Raw genomic sequence first — 17081 nt, forward strand, 5'->3', positions numbered from 1 at the left:
TTAGAACAGTCAAAGGAGTAGCAATAGCGTACGTTCTTCATGTTGGCATGTTGGTGAAAAAGGCTCAGGTCTAGGGGTTGTCACTATGGTAAAAGGATTTAATTGCAAATTATTAGGTTTTTTTTTGTAATCATTGAGCGTTTATTGCTACGACGACGAAAAAGTCTGCCTACACAACACATGGCCTTATAGGGCAAACTATTCGGGAATATCACTATTCGTTTTATAGTCAACGATATATGATTGCAATTATAATTCGAAAATTGGTTCCGCTAATCTTACCAACACAGTTCCACAATGTTACGATATTCGTAGACAGAGAAAAGAAGAATAATAAAGACGCATTTTTAAATGTTCTTCTAAAGTTAGAGAACAAAAGTTTTCTGAATATAGAGTAGGTTGGTGAAGCAGCAATTGAGAAGGAGCGAGAATACTTTTATATCGTCGGACTATTCATCTGAAGGGGCATCATACTGGGTTTAGAAAAACTTCGTGACATAAGTATTCTCACAGGAATTGTTATTTAAGTTATCAACTAATTACTGAGTTGACGTACGGATCTACACAGATACCATCTCAGACCCACGGTACTGCTAGCAATACCATCGTGTGATCGCGAGACAGTGAGTGAAGCTAGCTGATGTGTTGAACGGTCAAAAATGTTTGGTTCTATGTGCCGAACACCCTGTATTATTCTGTTTGTAACGCATTAGTTTACACACACTTCTATAATTTACATGAGTAGACATTATATTATTAGGTAGGTATGTAACTTTTCTTTATGTTAGTACAACAGCTGTGTCATAGATTTCCCAGAAACATATGGTATATGGACTGAGCTTTTTCATTAAATATGAAACAACCCTTTCATAATAAATATTTACAATATGAAAAACCGACCCAAAAGGATTTCTTACTTTAGATATTGTATTTTATTTTAGTGTGTTTCGTGTATCACTGCTACGTTCCCACTGGGCAAACTGTTTGCAGTCGACTTAGTTAGGGATAAACAGGACTCTCAGGATAGGGTGAACATCTAACCTAATCATATGTAATTTAAAATATCAACGACAACATGGGCAATAGCAATGGTTGAATGTTTTGTAAAAGTATGCCAAAGTACAGACACAAACATTTGTCAATTCAACACAAGTCGGCTTAATCAGAAACTACAGCCTGCTATGTCCCTGAAGCGCCCTTAAAAATCAGCCCGAAAAGATAAAACGCAAAGATTTAAGTCCGAAACAAAAAACCACAGCCTCGCTGAAAAGCAACTTAACATTTCAACTGCGATGTCTAGTCCAAATGAATTAAGGGTAGGTCGGGGGTGGAGGCGGGGGGAGGGTGAACGTGCACTGACGCATAAAATGTAAACTCGGTTCAACTCCGACTGTGTATAATCAAATGTAACGTCGCAACTTGAGACTAAGTTGGGATTAAGTGGACTAATTAATATGCCTGCTGAATAAAGGAAAAGGCTTGCGGAGTGGTGGGCGGGTTTTTAAAATTAAAGATCGCTGTTTTCGGAGTTTTGCGATACAGAGTGGCTGTTTGAGTTTGTTTATACGAATTCGTAAAATAAACTAATTAGGTACGTAATTAAATTAACAACAGACGTATTTGTGGAATGTTTTTGGGCATAAAATGTTGTTTGTCATTTTATATTTCATGAACTATTTTCGTTTGCTTTGCCTACTTGTTTACCTATATGATTTCGTAGAAAACTAGAATATTTTATTTTAGTATTGGCGGCGGCGGCGGCGGTTATTTATTTTCAGAAAATCTTACGTGGTAATAAGTACCTAAGTACCTAATAATGTTTTTTTGTGATTTCATTGTGTCTTTTGACCAAATTATAATTTATGTGAATAAATCAAATGGGAAATATGGTACTGAACATTTTGTACCACGGAAAAGCTAGATGAATCAGGAAAACCCACTTTAAAAAAATATAAGTACGTGTTTCTTTTCCTAAACCATTTTTATACGTCGCGACCCCGCGACCCACAGGTTGAAAAACACTTCTCTACATTGACAGAAAATAATTTTATATAAACAAACAACAGAAATATTCATAAAAATTATAAGAAAAGTTTCACAGATAGCTTTGAAATGAATTAGCGGGGTTGTGAGTTTGCCACGCATAAATGCTCCCAGACCTCCAATTTAAACTCGAGCTTGGTGTGAGGATAATCAAATGTAATACGGCGACAGAGTCAGTCGGCATCGAGCAGTCTAATTATAATGCGCGGCGTATGTACACACGCTCCGGTATTTTTGGCGACGATGTTAAGAGATGGGAAATGAAAGCTGTATCGTAAAAACATTTAAAATGTATAGACTGTTTTACACAAATAACAACGACACAAAACAAGACAAAAATAATAAGTAGTTTTTATGCGTTATACTTGCATAGATACATCAACTTCCTTCGTTTCCCTTCGGGAAAGATTTTAATTAGATCACCCCACTGCTCCTAGGCAAATATAGATAAAGAAGAAAGTGCCTAAGTATTGTATACATTACACACAGTATACAATAGCAATCTATTCTATTCTCTGTGGGGTGTACGTACCTGCACCTGGCTCTCTCGAATGGAACCTTTGGCAATAGCAATTTTCTGTATCTTTATATCATAATTATCACTCATACTCATACTCGTAACTCAACGTCATCATAACGTATGAGTTCAGGCGCAGAAACGTATAGTTCAACAGAAAATATGAAATATGTTTCTGAGGAATGAGCAGTTGAGCACTGCGTTAAACAAAACAATCCGTTGTTTTATTGAACTTAATGGTTCAATTCAAACAGTATTTACCTTGAAACAGTTTGCTTTTTGTTATTTTGTAAGCCGGAAATTAAATGGCTGTGTGTTCACATCCCAGGCAGAGTAAGCGCACCTGAATCGAAACCAAATACACATTCCGAAAGTTAATTGTAAAATGAATCTTATTCATTATTCATTGAATCTTATTCATTGAAATAAATTTACAATAATACCAACTAATTTAGATCTTTCTGTCATAAAAAGGTGCAAAAATTGTGCCTACAGGATGTTGCAAAAGTGGTTTAGTTAAACCGAAATGGGGTGACTTAGAGGCTCAATCTGAATCAGTGTTGTTCTGCAGTTTTGAAAGATTAACGAAAAAAATATCGGCTTCTCCATAGGAGCTTTGTTGGTCGAATGAGCTATAAGACGTTTGCAACATTCTGTATAACCAATATTTTTTTGATCAATGAATTTATCGATAACCTATAATGTCGCGCATCCCTATCGTGTGGAAGTAGAGTGAGTTTAGAAGTGGTTCGCATTAATTCGACGAGCCACAAAACACTCGTTCGCATATATAATTCGTTATGACACAGCCATTATTTAGATTTAGGGAAATCAAACTGTGCAAAACATCGCTTTTCACTTACACTGTTTCGTCGTTCATCAAGTTTTCCATCTGAAAATGTAAGGACTGTGTTTTGTTTATGTTTTATTTCTATTCTTAACCACATTATTCATGATCCTGCTGTATGAAATTTCTTCGTCGAGTTCACGGTTAAAGTCAATCAAGGAGATTTTGCTGTTGATTCTTCATTGCCATCAGAAAATTCAAAAACTAATATCTACTTACTAACGAATAAGGAATATATACTTATAGAATTTTAAATGGTGTTTATCCCTTTCTATTCATTATTATGTTCATCCTAAGTTCAACAATCTTACCTGGCGTATCTGCAGAAGTGTTGCAAATTAGGGGCAGACTCTCCGCGTGCGAGTGTCGATTACGCGATCCTGTCAGTCACTCGCCGGATTGACTGACAGTTACAAATTGTTCGTTCATATTTCACTGGAGCCGATCTTACGCCTCTGGGCGTCAAATCTGTGAAGACTTGCAGCAGCGCCGTAGCGGGGTGGCGTTACAGCATATGTATACGCGTTTTCCAAATTTCATAATAAAAGTTAAACCATTAAGTAAGTAGGTACTTACCTCTATGTGTACACAGAATAATATTTCTGAAATTAATACTGGTGTTATTGCTTGATAGCTCGTGTTCAATATTGCTTAGCGACAGAGAAGGAAAAATAATAGCTGTTGAGTGATTAAAATCTTTACAATAAGTTTTCACAATTTGACTTAATTCTGAAGTAACACAAAATTCTAAGAGCTTTTAAAGATTAAAATAACATTTACAAAAATAGCCTTTATTATTAGTACCGAGGCATAGCCTACGTAAATTAATGATCATTTAGCAATTCTCGTGTTTATTTTCACAAACGTAGGAAAATTTCACGTCACTCGGAAAAGGCCAGCTTTACGACCAACATAGGCAAAAGAAAGTGCAGGTAAGGCGTCTAAGTCTGTAGGCGTGACGTCACGTGACGTGAAGTTGTAACTCACGACAAAGGAAGGCGGGTATTGAAGATGATAGGGTAGTGTTGGAATAAATTAGCTACACCCGAGAGTGTGGCTAACGTTCTGGAAAGTTCCGTAATTGATGCGGACATTTCTTACAGCGGCGGCAAGCACTGTGCTAATTGTGTTATGTAACGGAACACAACTCTGACTCTTGGAACTTGAGAATGTTTCAATTATAATAATTATTATTAACGTACTCAATAAATATGACACGAGCCTGTTATTTTTGGCACTTGTTTCAGGTAGGTGTACTTTTATTATTTAAGGGTAGTCAAAAAAAAAATGTCACTTAAATTAATATTTGTTTCGGGAAATGTCAGAAAAGCAAGAAACTTTTTAACTGTTGTAACAATATTATGAGAATTATGAACTGATGATTGATGAAATACGATGGTAGTGAAAACTGAACACCTAAGTAATATAGCGTTATTTTATTTCGGTGTAAAAGCGGCGTTATTAATCACAGTTTTACACGAGAATAATGTCAGCAAGCTGTCATTTCAGAAGTTACCCCTTTTCATAACGCTAATGAATTGACAAGAATCACATTTTGTACCAGTATGCCTCCTAGGAGCTATCAAGGAAACATAGACTATCGAATAAATTAAAAATATCATAAAAATACAAGTAGGTACTTATTTTGAAAAATCATTTTTTATGAAAAACACAAAATTAAACTACTATCCTTAATGATTCCCTGATTCATACGATAACAGGATTAGGTACAGGTCGTACAGGGTACAAAAAAAACCTAATGTGAGTAGTTCTTGTTTGTAGTTGAATAGAACTACTCACTTCACACACTCAAGCACACTCACACACACAACAACACGAGTCCTCGTATTCCTAATTGAATTGAATTGTCATGCGATGCGATACTTCATGTCGGAGTGGAAATATGAAATACGACGTTTTTCCCGTTTTGAATTGACATGAAATGGTGGTTTTCACTGACAGCTGAAAACGAATCGGCTACAGTCCACACACACACGTAAAGCATAAAACTGATTCTCTTTTTGGACGACACTCAAAAGTTGAAACTGAAGTATGGGGGCACCTAAAGTTGGGCTAGTGTTAAGAATTATACCTTGTTGTCACCTTTTTTACGGTTTTTCTTTGAGATAATTTATATATTATCTGTGAATTTAGTCTTCTATTCATATATTTCTCTAAACTCACCTGTCACCATAAACTATGTACCATATTGCTAAGCTATGTATATACCAATTGGTACCTATACCATTTTGGTATACAGGGTACCTACTAGGTACACATAATATAATGAGCGCGTCAGATCCAAAACACCCTCACCCGGGTTCAATCCCGGGTTTTAAATAACCAATCAAAATTAAACGCTCTTAAATAACACATCCACTCTTCTATCATCCGCAGAAGTATCTTAATGAGATTTTGAAATTTTAAAGGCTGTTTTGAAAATAATTAACGATCGCGGGTGAATAATGCTGGTCTTTTGTGTCGGTTTGTGGAGTTAATACGATGATGACGAAGTGCTATTATAGAGCTGAAAGCTACTGACTCGTCAAAACTAATGAGTGCGCCCCGATAATGAATTTTTGAGCCCCGTATTTGTGCACACACATTAGGTAAGTGCTTCAAGTTTTGCGTGCTGAAATTTCATAATTATTTGGCGTAATGCTATGATCGATGTACGACTTTAAAGTCAAAGGTGTTTTTAAGGGACATGATTTCAAAACCTTGGTATAGGTTTGTTTCAGTTTTATTGTAATAAAATTAATTCAATCCTATCATTAAAATAAACTTATATTTATACACTTATAATTAGGTAAGTAATACTATTTTAACTTAAATATAAAGTTTTCACACCATTTTATCTATTTTTTTCACTTCATCTCCCTCATTTGTGATCACAGTTGCATTTCTTATTTTATCTTTTTTGTGTTCAAAGTACAGCCAACTGAAAAATAAAAACGTGAGTTAATACGGTTTGTATCTAAAAACAACATTAACATCTTTTTACCATGCTATCGTCATGGTGCGTGACTATAGTAATCTTTTGGTGGATTTATTATACTAGATATAATGATGCTTTGATTAATCCTCTTTTGGCAAATTTGCATTTAATACTGCCACACTGCCACTTACACCCTAGACCTAATCTAGCAAAAATGCTTCATCCAGAATCCATCACATCCAATAGTCCCTGTCAATCCAGAAACTGGATCATCACAATCCATCACGTCCCCACTGCTGGGGCACGGGTCTCCTTCCAATGAAGGAAGGGTTTTAGGCCTAGTCCGCCACAGTAGTGCGGGTTGGTGAACAACTGGAACTTACCCAAATATAAATATGGAAGGTACAGTCAAGGCAGCGCCTAGCAGGAACACGGCGCCGGGCAGCGTGGTGAGCGTCGCCATGTAGACGCGAGTGTACAGCGGACCGTACACCAGCGGCATCATCGCTTCGGCCAGGCCGAATAGCGAGTTCACCTTACCTGGGGAGTAAAGTTAGGGAAATGTTATATCATAAATACTCAGTCAGAGGGGGCCTGATTGAAAATATGAAGTTACTTAAAAGAGTAACGATACATTTGAATATTGAATCCTTAGCCGCCCATGACTAGAGCCCGAAGTCGGCTAAATATACCAGTGAATTGGATGTAGGCATAAAAATATAGTTACAGTGCCACAAACTTATCTGTTCCGGTGAGAGCTCACGTAAATGTCTAATATTTCTTAATTCTTTAAGATGTTAAGATTTCCCGTAATGGTAATTTACCCTTGCGGTTTTAATAAACCTATCTAATCTATATCAATATATAGGTATTATTTATGAGTAAATAATGAGATATGGACCAATTTATATAGTTAACTGTCACTGGAACAGATAAGTTTGTCGCACTATATTTTACAATTATTCGGTAGGAAAATGTGTCCTTTCCTCGTGTTTTAATCCAAATTGCCATGCTATTGACGTCTATACCTATAATTTATCAGAGTTGCGGCCCAGTAAGACCTCATCTTTAATTGAGCTAAATCTTCACTTACCGAATCTCTAGTACCGGCTACAGAAATCGGACACTATCCGGTATATTTCAACCATAGTTAAAAGAGACAATGCATATAAACACTCTGAGTGAGAAAGGGAGAGATAGACTTACCGAGATCCTCCCCAGTGACCAATTTGGTGGCGATTGACCGCATTGCAATAAACGATGTGCCGTTTAATATTTCCAGTAGGGGTGCTGAAAATAGGGAAAATGTTATGCTTCAGTTTATTTACAACTTATAATATTATCTAACAAGATAAATCAACACAATATGAAATTATAATTTACTTATTGAATTTATAACTAGATTTTTTATATGAGCTTGGCATATTAACAGTTGCTCATAGGAATTCAACGATAGCAAGCTTTTAAACCACTCACGGATACCGGATAGTGCTGCTATGGTGAAAGACATTTTAATAGTACAATTGGCCTAAAGGCTTCTTTCGAGATACCTAAATACTGTGCTTTTCATTACAGATACGAGGAAACTAAAAATTAAAACGTGTGAGCTACCTTTTTTGTATTTATATTTGTAGAAATCCTACTAATATTATAAAGGCGAAAGTTTGTGAGTGTGTACTCGTATGTTATGTTTTACTTCTTCGCAAAACAGCTGAACCGATTTTAAGTAATTTGGTATGGAGTTAGCTTACACCCTGGATTAACACATAAGCTACTTTTCATCGCGGGATTCCCACGGATTTTTTTATAGTCGAGGCGGAGCTCGCGGGATTAGCTAGTTTCACAATAAATATAATATTGTAAGATTATGATACTACTACACGTAACTAACATAATAAGTACCTAACAACGACGTGGGTGACGATTGTTATTGTTTACAAGGTGGAAAGTTTTGTATAATTTAATTCAGACGTTTAAAATAGAGCTATTTCTTATCTTACAGGTATTTTTAACTTTGGCTGGGTTATACAAGTAGCATATAAATGTTTAGATTATATTTCTAGTACAAAGAAAGATAACGTTTAATTGTTGGTCTCACAAGGGTTTATTACTCAAAGTATTGACTCTTATAGTGATAATGATAAGAGGCAGACAGAAAAGCTATCTTAAGGAAAAAAGATGGGAAAATTCGATAATTATGTGCCACGGAAAATGATACGATGTTTTACGTTAATTGTTTTCCTATAGTATACTCAGGTAAGTATTCTGTTGTTATCCGCAATGTTTCATCTTTCTAAGCACACTCATGATTATTTTACATTTACGAGAGTTGCGAGTAATGATTCCAGTTAGAATTAATATTTATTGATATTTTAGAGGGAATCTTAAAACATTAAAATGAGGCTGTTCGGTGTTGGTATTTTGAAACTTTCACGTTTCATTGGTCGCGAGTGCACTATAACATCATTCGCTGATTGATAAGTCATTCGGGGACGATCTTTCGTACCTCTACTACTTACTCCACTTACGCTTGCCGATATGGACTAAAGGCCAGTTTTTGATCCATAGTTAACTCAACCACTAGTCAAAAATGCCAACCATTAGTTAAAAACCAACAAAGTGCATATGCTCTGTCATTCTTGTTAGTACGGATAAAAAAACTGGCCCTAAAGAAATCCTCGGATCTTTATTGTACACTTATCACGATCCATCACATCCCCACTGCTGGAGCACGGGTCTCTTTCCAATGAAGAAATGGTTTTAGGCCTAGTCCGCCACGTGCTGGTTGATGAATCCAAACACAAGCAAGCTAGAGAGTTGTCAGGTAAGTGGGCAACCCCACTTTCAGATGTTTTTAAGCTGCTCGAAGACCTCTGACTAGACTTAACTTGAGTTACTGCCGTACACTCACCCAGGTAGATCTCCAGGTCGGTCCTGGCGAAGGCATACCCGAAGGAGGCGACGATCTTGCTGCTGTTGGAGATGATGCCGAGGATCGTGTCGTCCAGCTTCATGTACTTGCTGAATAGAGTTATTGAGAACACCGTGCCTGGAAGAATTACCAGTTATGATTAGCAGGGCCTGAGTAAAATATATATGAAACTGAAATGTACACTTAGTGGTTGGCCCAGGCCTATAGTATTGTACATTCCTCTGTAATTGTCACATTGATTGGGTCTCGTAGTGTAAAATGGTGTCATATATAGAGTTATAATAGACATATATATCTCTGAAGGCTAAAAAACAAGTTCGTTTGAAAGAATAAATCTACCAGATGTGCTTCATTTCTTCTTTTTCTATGATCCTCATAACGCCATATTCATTTATGATTACATAAGTTCTTTTTTTAAAGAACCCTGGTGTTACCATGTATTTATGCAAGTAAAATATTTACCTATTAAGTTTGTGATCACGCTGTATGTGCACCAAAAACTGTATTGAACTTCATTCCAGTTGAATCTGTATCTGGTAAACAAATACATTATCATGTATTCCCCTATAACAATATAAACAAATATTAGTAAAGCTAGACGGATAGAATAATAATGAAAGTCAAGTAAAGCATGGGAATTATCTAATCCATGACTCGAAGTTTGGCGATTATAGAGGTTCTTTGGCAACTGTGCTGTGACAGGCCGACCGGAACCATATATAATATGCACTCACGACTGTAATCCCCGAAGGGGTAGTCAGAGGTGGCTCACAAGTAATATTACAATTATTTGAATATGGCATAGAACCGCATAGAACTATATTCAGAACAGTTCTCACCTTGCAAAGGTCCGAAGACGACACAGACGACTATGAGCAGTAGACAGACCCGGAGGCGTCGGTTCCCCGGACCGTCCTTGAATGCACATTGGAAAGTCTCCTTCACGAGGTTCAGGTCAAAAAACTCTTTCAGAAAACCTATGAAGCAGTTATCCTGAAAGAAAAATAAAGGCAGAAACACATTATTGAAACGCATTACGACTCGACGAAACGGGACGTGTGATTGTTGAAATGACATACTTTTAAATTTTCTATCACTAGTGGATACAGTCCCTAACTCAATATCGCTACATGTTTGTATTGGTGTTATGTTATAATTATGTATTTATAATAATATACTTACATCTGTTTTCTCCAACACTTTCCTTTTAGGGTCTTTCAAACAACAGAAGCCATAAATCATACTGAATAGATACATGGTGGCTGATATAGTGAACACCCCATAGTATCCAAGCCAGGAAAGCAACACGCCACTCAGGGCACTCCCCACCGGGTAGCCCAGGTTTGAACACAGGTTCACTATCCCCACCCTGTATGTCCTTTCTTCTGCTGTCGTTACATCTCCTATGTAACTAAATATACCTATGAAATTTGTAAACCATCCACCAGTGATCGCGGGAAATATCGCCTCAGTTAATATAGACACCTCGACTGGTAAGTCGAAGTAGTAAGTATTGACGATAAACCCTACTGCTGTTAGGAACTCTCCGACTATAGGCACCATAATGCAGGCAGTCCGCCGGCCAGTCTTGTCACTCCACGCCCCTACGAAGAGGATAAGGAAACATGGTATGATGGTTTGGATGATGTTTTTATATGCTCCCATTTCGGCTATCAGTTTCTGGACTTGCTCCTCTTCGTAGCCGTAGTTCTTGGTTTCTCTCATCGTCAGCGCATCGCAGACGGTAGAGTTGTAGTTGAGGTTCACGCGACACGCTTTCTCTAGGTTTAGGTTTTGTGTTGCCAACGACGCGACCACACTTGGCATGACATAGCAGATCAGTATAGGCTCTACTGTTATGTTTTCTTTGATTAGTTTTAAGCGTTCCCGTATTGTGAGTTTCCGTTTAACAGTTTCATCAGTGGCATTGTTTAGTGTCTTCGGTTTGAGAGGAACGAGTTCCTCTTGTAGTTCTGTGTTTTCATTGTGTTCTTTTTCTTTACTGCCAATATTACTATCTTCAATATCACCCATATTTACAACTTTTTATTAAAACTAATTAATTGCACTTTATCGCACATTTCAACAAGTGTCATTAGATCTAGAACGAAACGTAGTAACTGAGGTAGATTGTAAATTTCCTTCTTTGTGTGTATTTGAGCTGCGCATCAAGTATTTACTTAATTATAAAGGAATATATATTGCTGTTGTATTTGGTTAGCTTTGTTCTAATATATATCTATGAGTGGTTGAGATATCTTTGGTATGCGTGTTTGAACTATAACTGATAGCGCTGTCGGTTTGTATTACACAACGTTATAAATTATCCTTTATTTACGTTTTATCCTCTCCTCTTTTATAATTTTAATAATGGAGTCAACTACATACAAAAGTGGTTCCTTACTTATTTACAGTATACTACTAAAAAAATATTTTAAAGTGCTTTTAATGGTTTGATAGTTTAATCCGGGTTGTGCTCTCGAGTTCGCGTTGTTTTATATTTTATACGTGTATTGTATAGCAGAACATAATTTAAGTCCCGGTAATAATAATATCAAAGTGAGCTTCCATTTGTGAGTATTAAAGTTAAAACAACCGTTAAAATTTTAAAAAAATATAAATTTAAATAAATATGTAGGCTTAAGTAAAATAATTTATTCAGGTACAACTTGTTTCACTATATTAGTATCTATATTTAACATTTCCCTAGGATCCTGTTGTCTTCGCGCCTGTTTGCGGTGTTCGTATAGTAACCATCTGAAAATAAACAATCATCATCAGCCAACATTTCACTAGGTGTGGCACCTGAAGGTACTCCGGCAACAACGTATAGTAATAATATTCTCTAAGATAACTACGAAGGTATTATACCGTCTAGGAATACAGTAATATTTTCCATAACAATATAGAGACAGATACACCGCCCTCTAATTTATGTTATATTTGATTTCTTTTTACGGAAGGTTGCCTGTAACAGGTCGTTTTTAGCGATAAGGTCGCATATATTGTATATTGTTCCAAGTCTGTACCTACTTATATTTTATTATAAGTTTAACGTATCTACGTATCTGTATATCTGACTGTTTAACTCAAGTCATCATCATCATCATCACGACCCATTACGTCCCCACTGCTGGGGCACAGGTCTCCTTCCAATGAAGGAAGGGTTTAGGCCTAGTCCACCACGCTGGCCAAGTGCGGGTTGGTGGACCCCAACACAAGCAAGCTTGTGCTGGGAGAGTTGTCGGGTAAGTGGGCAACCCGACTGTCAGATGTTTTCAAGCCGCCCGAAGGCCTCTGACTAGGCTTAACGACTGCTGCCGAAGCAGCAACCGGGACCCACGGCTTAACGTGCCGTCCGAAGCACGGAAGCGTCCAGAAAAGCACCACTTGAAAATGGTCACCCATCCAATGGCTGACCGTGTCAGTTGTTGCTTAACCTCAGCGATCAGTTACGATCACTGAGGCCCGCTCGACTACGGACGCTTCGACTCAAGTGATCTTCAATAAAGTGTTATTCTATCCTAGCTGAAGTATTACTTACATGAAGACTATCAATATAGGCACCATCAAACCACCGGTCATGAGAAACATGAACCCAGGGAACCACTGCATGGTAGCTGTATACACTCTGGTATATAACGGTATGTACACTAGTTGCATCGCATTTTCTGTTAGAGAAAATATTGAGTTCACTTTTCCTGAAAAATAGATTGCGACAACACATTTTAATAACTTTTGGCATTCTCTCCTCAACTCCAATGCCCATTACATAGTATACATAAAAGTATATTAATATAATCATAAGAACTAACCGAAATCATCTGGCTCCACCAATTTGGACAACATTGAACGAGCAGCTATCAAAATCGTCCCATTTAGTATTTCCACCACTGGACCTGAAACATTAATAAATGGAAACTCATGCCTACGCCTGTGGTGTTGGTAAAGTAACCTGACTTTTGTATATCAAAATAAAGAAATGAGGTTCCTGTATAAAAGCTTGAGATTTTGTTTACCGCTTTCTTCAACGTGATTGCTGATGAGGAGGAATCGTACGTTTTACTTTTAATTCATTTTTATCTCTGCCCAGAAGCAGGTTTAATACCACCTGATCTAGAGTGTCGTCATTGTCAGAATATAGGTTCTACTGGTTTTCTTGTCGCTCCTACAGGAGTAATGCTAAAAGCATTTTCTACCAGCCAACCTACAGGTTGCAAGTCCATCTCTATTACATTTATGTAATATTTTTGTACATTTATAGTATTAAATATGTAAATACAATCCATCGAAGTAGAAAAAAAGGCGGATGGAAGCTTTACTAACTAAAAACTGAATCACCCTAAGTAAGTCGATTTCATTGTTACGACGAGCCCGACACACGGATGATGATGAAATCTTACCAATAAAGAATATCGTCGAGGTAAACGCGAACCCGTACACGAAGGAGCTGGCGACCTTGCTGGTGGCGGAGATGATGCCGAGCGCCGCGTCGGGCAGCTGCATGCGCCGACTGAACACTGTGATGGAGAATAGCACCCCTGGAACAATGTACGTAGACACGGTTAAACAGGGTGTGAAGGCAGGAAGACTAGCGGCTAGTATTGACAGTATAATCTGGCAACGTAATAAAAGTTATTGAAATAATGTGGATATTTGTCAGAAGTTTCCAACTAGAGTGCCCTAACCCATTATTCCTAAAAAATAATGTATTGCGTTTCTCTAAAAAAATCTACTTTTCAATAGCATAATGCTTTACATTGAAAGAAAATGCCGTGTGATGCATTTAGTCGCTTGTCAAAGTCTGTTAGAGCAAAATGTATTTAAATTTGATTAAATAATTATGTTTAACGTTTGGTAAAAAACAAATAATAATGTGCCGAGTGATCATGTATATACCTAATAACTAATACATTTATATTACTATACTGACCAATAGTGTGGGTTACAAAGTTGTAGGCCTGGAAGTATCCGTACATGACTTCGTCCCAGTTGTACCGGTATCTCGTCAGCAAGTATGACACTGCTGTTTCACCTAAAATTATACAATAGGTTTTATATTAATTATCTTCAACACCCCTCTTTTATTTTAATAATTTGGCGGTCAAAAGGAGATACTAAATTTTGCACCTGCAGATACAAAAACAGATACAGTGGCAGTTTATCTACACTGAGGGTATTCTTTTTTAAATTCATGTCTCTACAATAATCGATATGGTAATTGATAGCAAATCCGGAGACAGATTTAATCAATTATTATGTCATTGAAATATAAATGCACACCTGTAGCGGTGAGTGATTGATCTTCTACCTACTTTTGAGCCATTCACACACACACAATGATAGGTATGATTAATTAATAATCATACTGGGTGGAATTTTATAGTATAAAAATATTGACATAGTGTCAAAACGTTAAATTATGGTCAAATTTAAAATTATCATTGCTAATTATTATTTAAACTGCCTACAGAATCGGCTTCGAGTTCTCCTTACCGTACATAGTCCCATAGCAAATGCTGACCACAGCCAACAGCAGACAGATCCGGGCACTGTCCTTGTAGATCACTTTGAACGTATCTCTCACATTGGACATGTCAAAAAACAGGCCCGCTAGATGCTTGAATCCCTTTCCCTCATGCTGAAAAACAGGTGCAAAGAAACTGTGATATGGCCATAAGTGTTATTTTCATTGATGTGATCCATCAGAGATAGGTTTGGACACAAAGCTGGGGTAACGGGAACGTCACTAAGAAAATGACACCCTGTATATTTACATAATATTATTATGTTTTAACTTTTTTTATAACTGAATGAAACTATACTTGCCTAAGCTGATAGATAATAAGGAGTTAACACTCACTGATAAAAATAAACTACAGCAAAGCTAAAATAAATGGCGGCTTCATCACCCTCACAGGCATCAATAAAATTGAAGAAGAAAAATTTAAAAGCAAAATGTCGAAGATAAGGGATAATCTTTTTTAATATTTAAGATATGGCTCAATGACCTCGACCGAATTTTAAAAGGATTTATCCAATTTTCGTAAATACAACGAGATCCTTGTCAATCCTTATAAAGATTAGATAAAATATTTATTATTTTATTTCGGTGAGACAGAGATACCTATAATCTAATACTTACAACTTATGTTTCGTAAAAATAAATAAAGTATGTACTGTGATTATACTATCCATGCCAATTATGTACGTTAACTATTGTACGAGTATGTTATATACTAACTGTTTTTTTATGTGTCCCTCTCTGATCATTCATAAATGATCAGAGAGATTTCCATGGGAACTGAAGGGAATATTGTTTCGATATGTACTGACAAACATATATATGCAGGTCTGAGAACTGATCCTGCTCTTTTTAATAGATTTCGCATTACATAAGCTACTTTAACAAAAAAGAAACATACCTTTTTCTGTTCACTGGTTTTCTTTGTGTCTTTTAGCACAATGGCGGTATACACCACATTTATAAACTGGATACCAAAAGCCACGCCGTATGTGGCGATGTATCCAAATTTCTTCATGAGCGGCCCACTCAAACCCATGCCCAGCGGGAAGCCGATGGACACACAGAACGTGGTTATTCCCATACGAAACGTCCTGTTCTTTTCCGTGGTTATTGCGGTAATGTAGCTGTAGGCCACCAATAAAAGAAGACACCAGGACCCGTAAATACCTTCGAAGATGGCCTCAGATATCACCAACACCTCCAGACGAAGTTGATAGAAGAAGATGGCATTAACGATGTTGCTGGCACAAGTTAACATTTGCCCGATGATTGGCAAAACCATGAATAGGATTCGTTTGCCTGTCCGGTCTGTCCAGGAGCCCACGAAGATGGCCACGAGGGATGGTATGATCGACGTTAGCACAGACTTCCAGGATGTGGCTACAGCTGCCAGCTTCTGCACGTCTACTTCGTAAGTCTCCAAGCCCACAGTGTCCCGCACTTTGAGCCTGTTGCAAATATCCTCGGTGTAGTTTAGGTTCACTCGACACGCCTTCTCCAGGCTCAAGTTCATTGACGTCAGCATCGTCAGTATGGAGGAGAATATAAACAATAACACTGTCGGTTCCACTGTAATGTTTCTGAGAGCTGAACACATTGTTCCCCTAGATTTGTCTCTTTTATCTGTATCACTGTTTCCTCTGAGAGGATCACGCTCCGTAACTTCCTCATTGTGTTCCTTTACTCCTGCACTCACAGTATCACTATCCATTTTAAATATTCTAACACCAACACTGGCCGTGGTGTTTTAATCGAATGCTATTTACTAATGATCAGACAGTGATCAGATAGTATTTGTAAATTGGTAAATAAACTTATCTTTGAATTTTATTCCATAAGGCGGTGTTAATAAACTAAAGATAGCGGAGCGTATTAAGATAAAGCTAAATTATTTAGCCAAAGATTGTATGTGTATAGTAAGTCTACGGTTTGTAATTACATTGCTCGTGTCAGTTTTATAGGTATTAATGCAAATATTTTATCAATAACCTTTGACTCCATTCACCTTTATCATTAGATTAGATATATCTCCGTAGAAACATTATATACGTTATCTGGGAAATATTTATGTATTTGTATGGATACTTTGTACCTCATAAAACATTACAACCCTTTAGTTTTGGTTACCATAAAAAATAATGCATATAATTTATAGATTTATAAATTATATAGGTACACTCATCATCAGGATATATGTACATTACTGGCATAGCAACTGGCATAGGTCGCGAGCGTATATTGTACCTACAGAAGCCTCAGGAGGAATTATCATCGTGA

General features: G+C 37.0%; 2 protein-coding genes across 2 annotated transcripts; both read right to left on the reverse strand.

The window, feature by feature from the left end:
* Nucleotides 1-5713: 5713 nt before the first annotated feature.
* LOC105392534 (proton-coupled folate transporter) lies at nt 5714-11762 on the reverse strand. Its single transcript, XM_011564167.3, has 7 exons — nt 10460-11762; nt 10117-10270; nt 9740-9841; nt 9257-9394; nt 7552-7635; nt 6729-6885; nt 5714-6348 (listed from the first exon to the last, which is right to left on the reverse strand). The coding sequence occupies exons 1-7, from the start codon at nt 11309-11311 to the stop codon at nt 6252-6254; spliced, it is 1584 nt and encodes a 527-aa protein (XP_011562469.2). The 5' UTR covers nt 11312-11762; the 3' UTR covers nt 5714-6251.
* A 150-nt stretch (nt 11763-11912) lies between these two features.
* Nucleotides 11913-16654, reverse strand: LOC105392540 (solute carrier family 46 member 3). The gene is made up of 7 exons (XM_011564180.3): nt 15703-16654; nt 14774-14918; nt 14211-14312; nt 13681-13818; nt 13093-13176; nt 12822-12978; nt 11913-12034 (listed from the first exon to the last, which is right to left on the reverse strand). The coding sequence occupies exons 1-7, from the start codon at nt 16513-16515 to the stop codon at nt 11932-11934; spliced, it is 1542 nt and encodes a 513-aa protein (XP_011562482.2). The 5' UTR covers nt 16516-16654; the 3' UTR covers nt 11913-11931.
* Nucleotides 16655-17081: the final 427 nt, after the last annotated feature.

The sequence above is a fragment of the Plutella xylostella genome, chromosome 22 (genome assembly GCF_932276165.1).
Source record: "Plutella xylostella chromosome 22, ilPluXylo3.1, whole genome shotgun sequence".
In the NCBI taxonomy this organism is placed as follows: domain Eukaryota; kingdom Metazoa; phylum Arthropoda; class Insecta; order Lepidoptera; family Plutellidae; genus Plutella; species Plutella xylostella.

Excerpts from the sequence above, each read along its gene's own strand:
- LOC105392534 (XM_011564167.3), bottom strand. The coding sequence starts at position 11,311 with ATGGGTGATATTGAAGATAGTAATATTGGCAGTAAAGAAAAAGAACAC. Across the intron at positions 9,395-9,739 it reads CGTGATCACAAACTTAATAG|GCACGGTGTTCTCAATAACT; the intron begins GTAAATATTTTA and ends TAATTCTTCCAG. Across the intron at positions 7,636-9,256 it reads CGACCTGGAGATCTACCTGG|CACCCCTACTGGAAATATTA; the intron begins GTGAGTGTACGG and ends CCCTATTTTCAG.
- LOC105392540 (XM_011564180.3), bottom strand. The coding sequence starts at position 16,515 with ATGGATAGTGATACTGTGAGTGCAGGAGTAAAGGAACACAATGAGGAA. Across the intron at positions 14,313-14,773 it reads TTGCTATGGGACTATGTACG|GTGAAACAGCAGTGTCATAC; the intron begins GTAAGGAGAACT and ends GTATAATTTTAG. Across the intron at positions 12,979-13,092 it reads GGTGGAGCCAGATGATTTCG|GAAAAGTGAACTCAATATTT; the intron begins GTTAGTTCTTAT and ends TCTATTTTTCAG.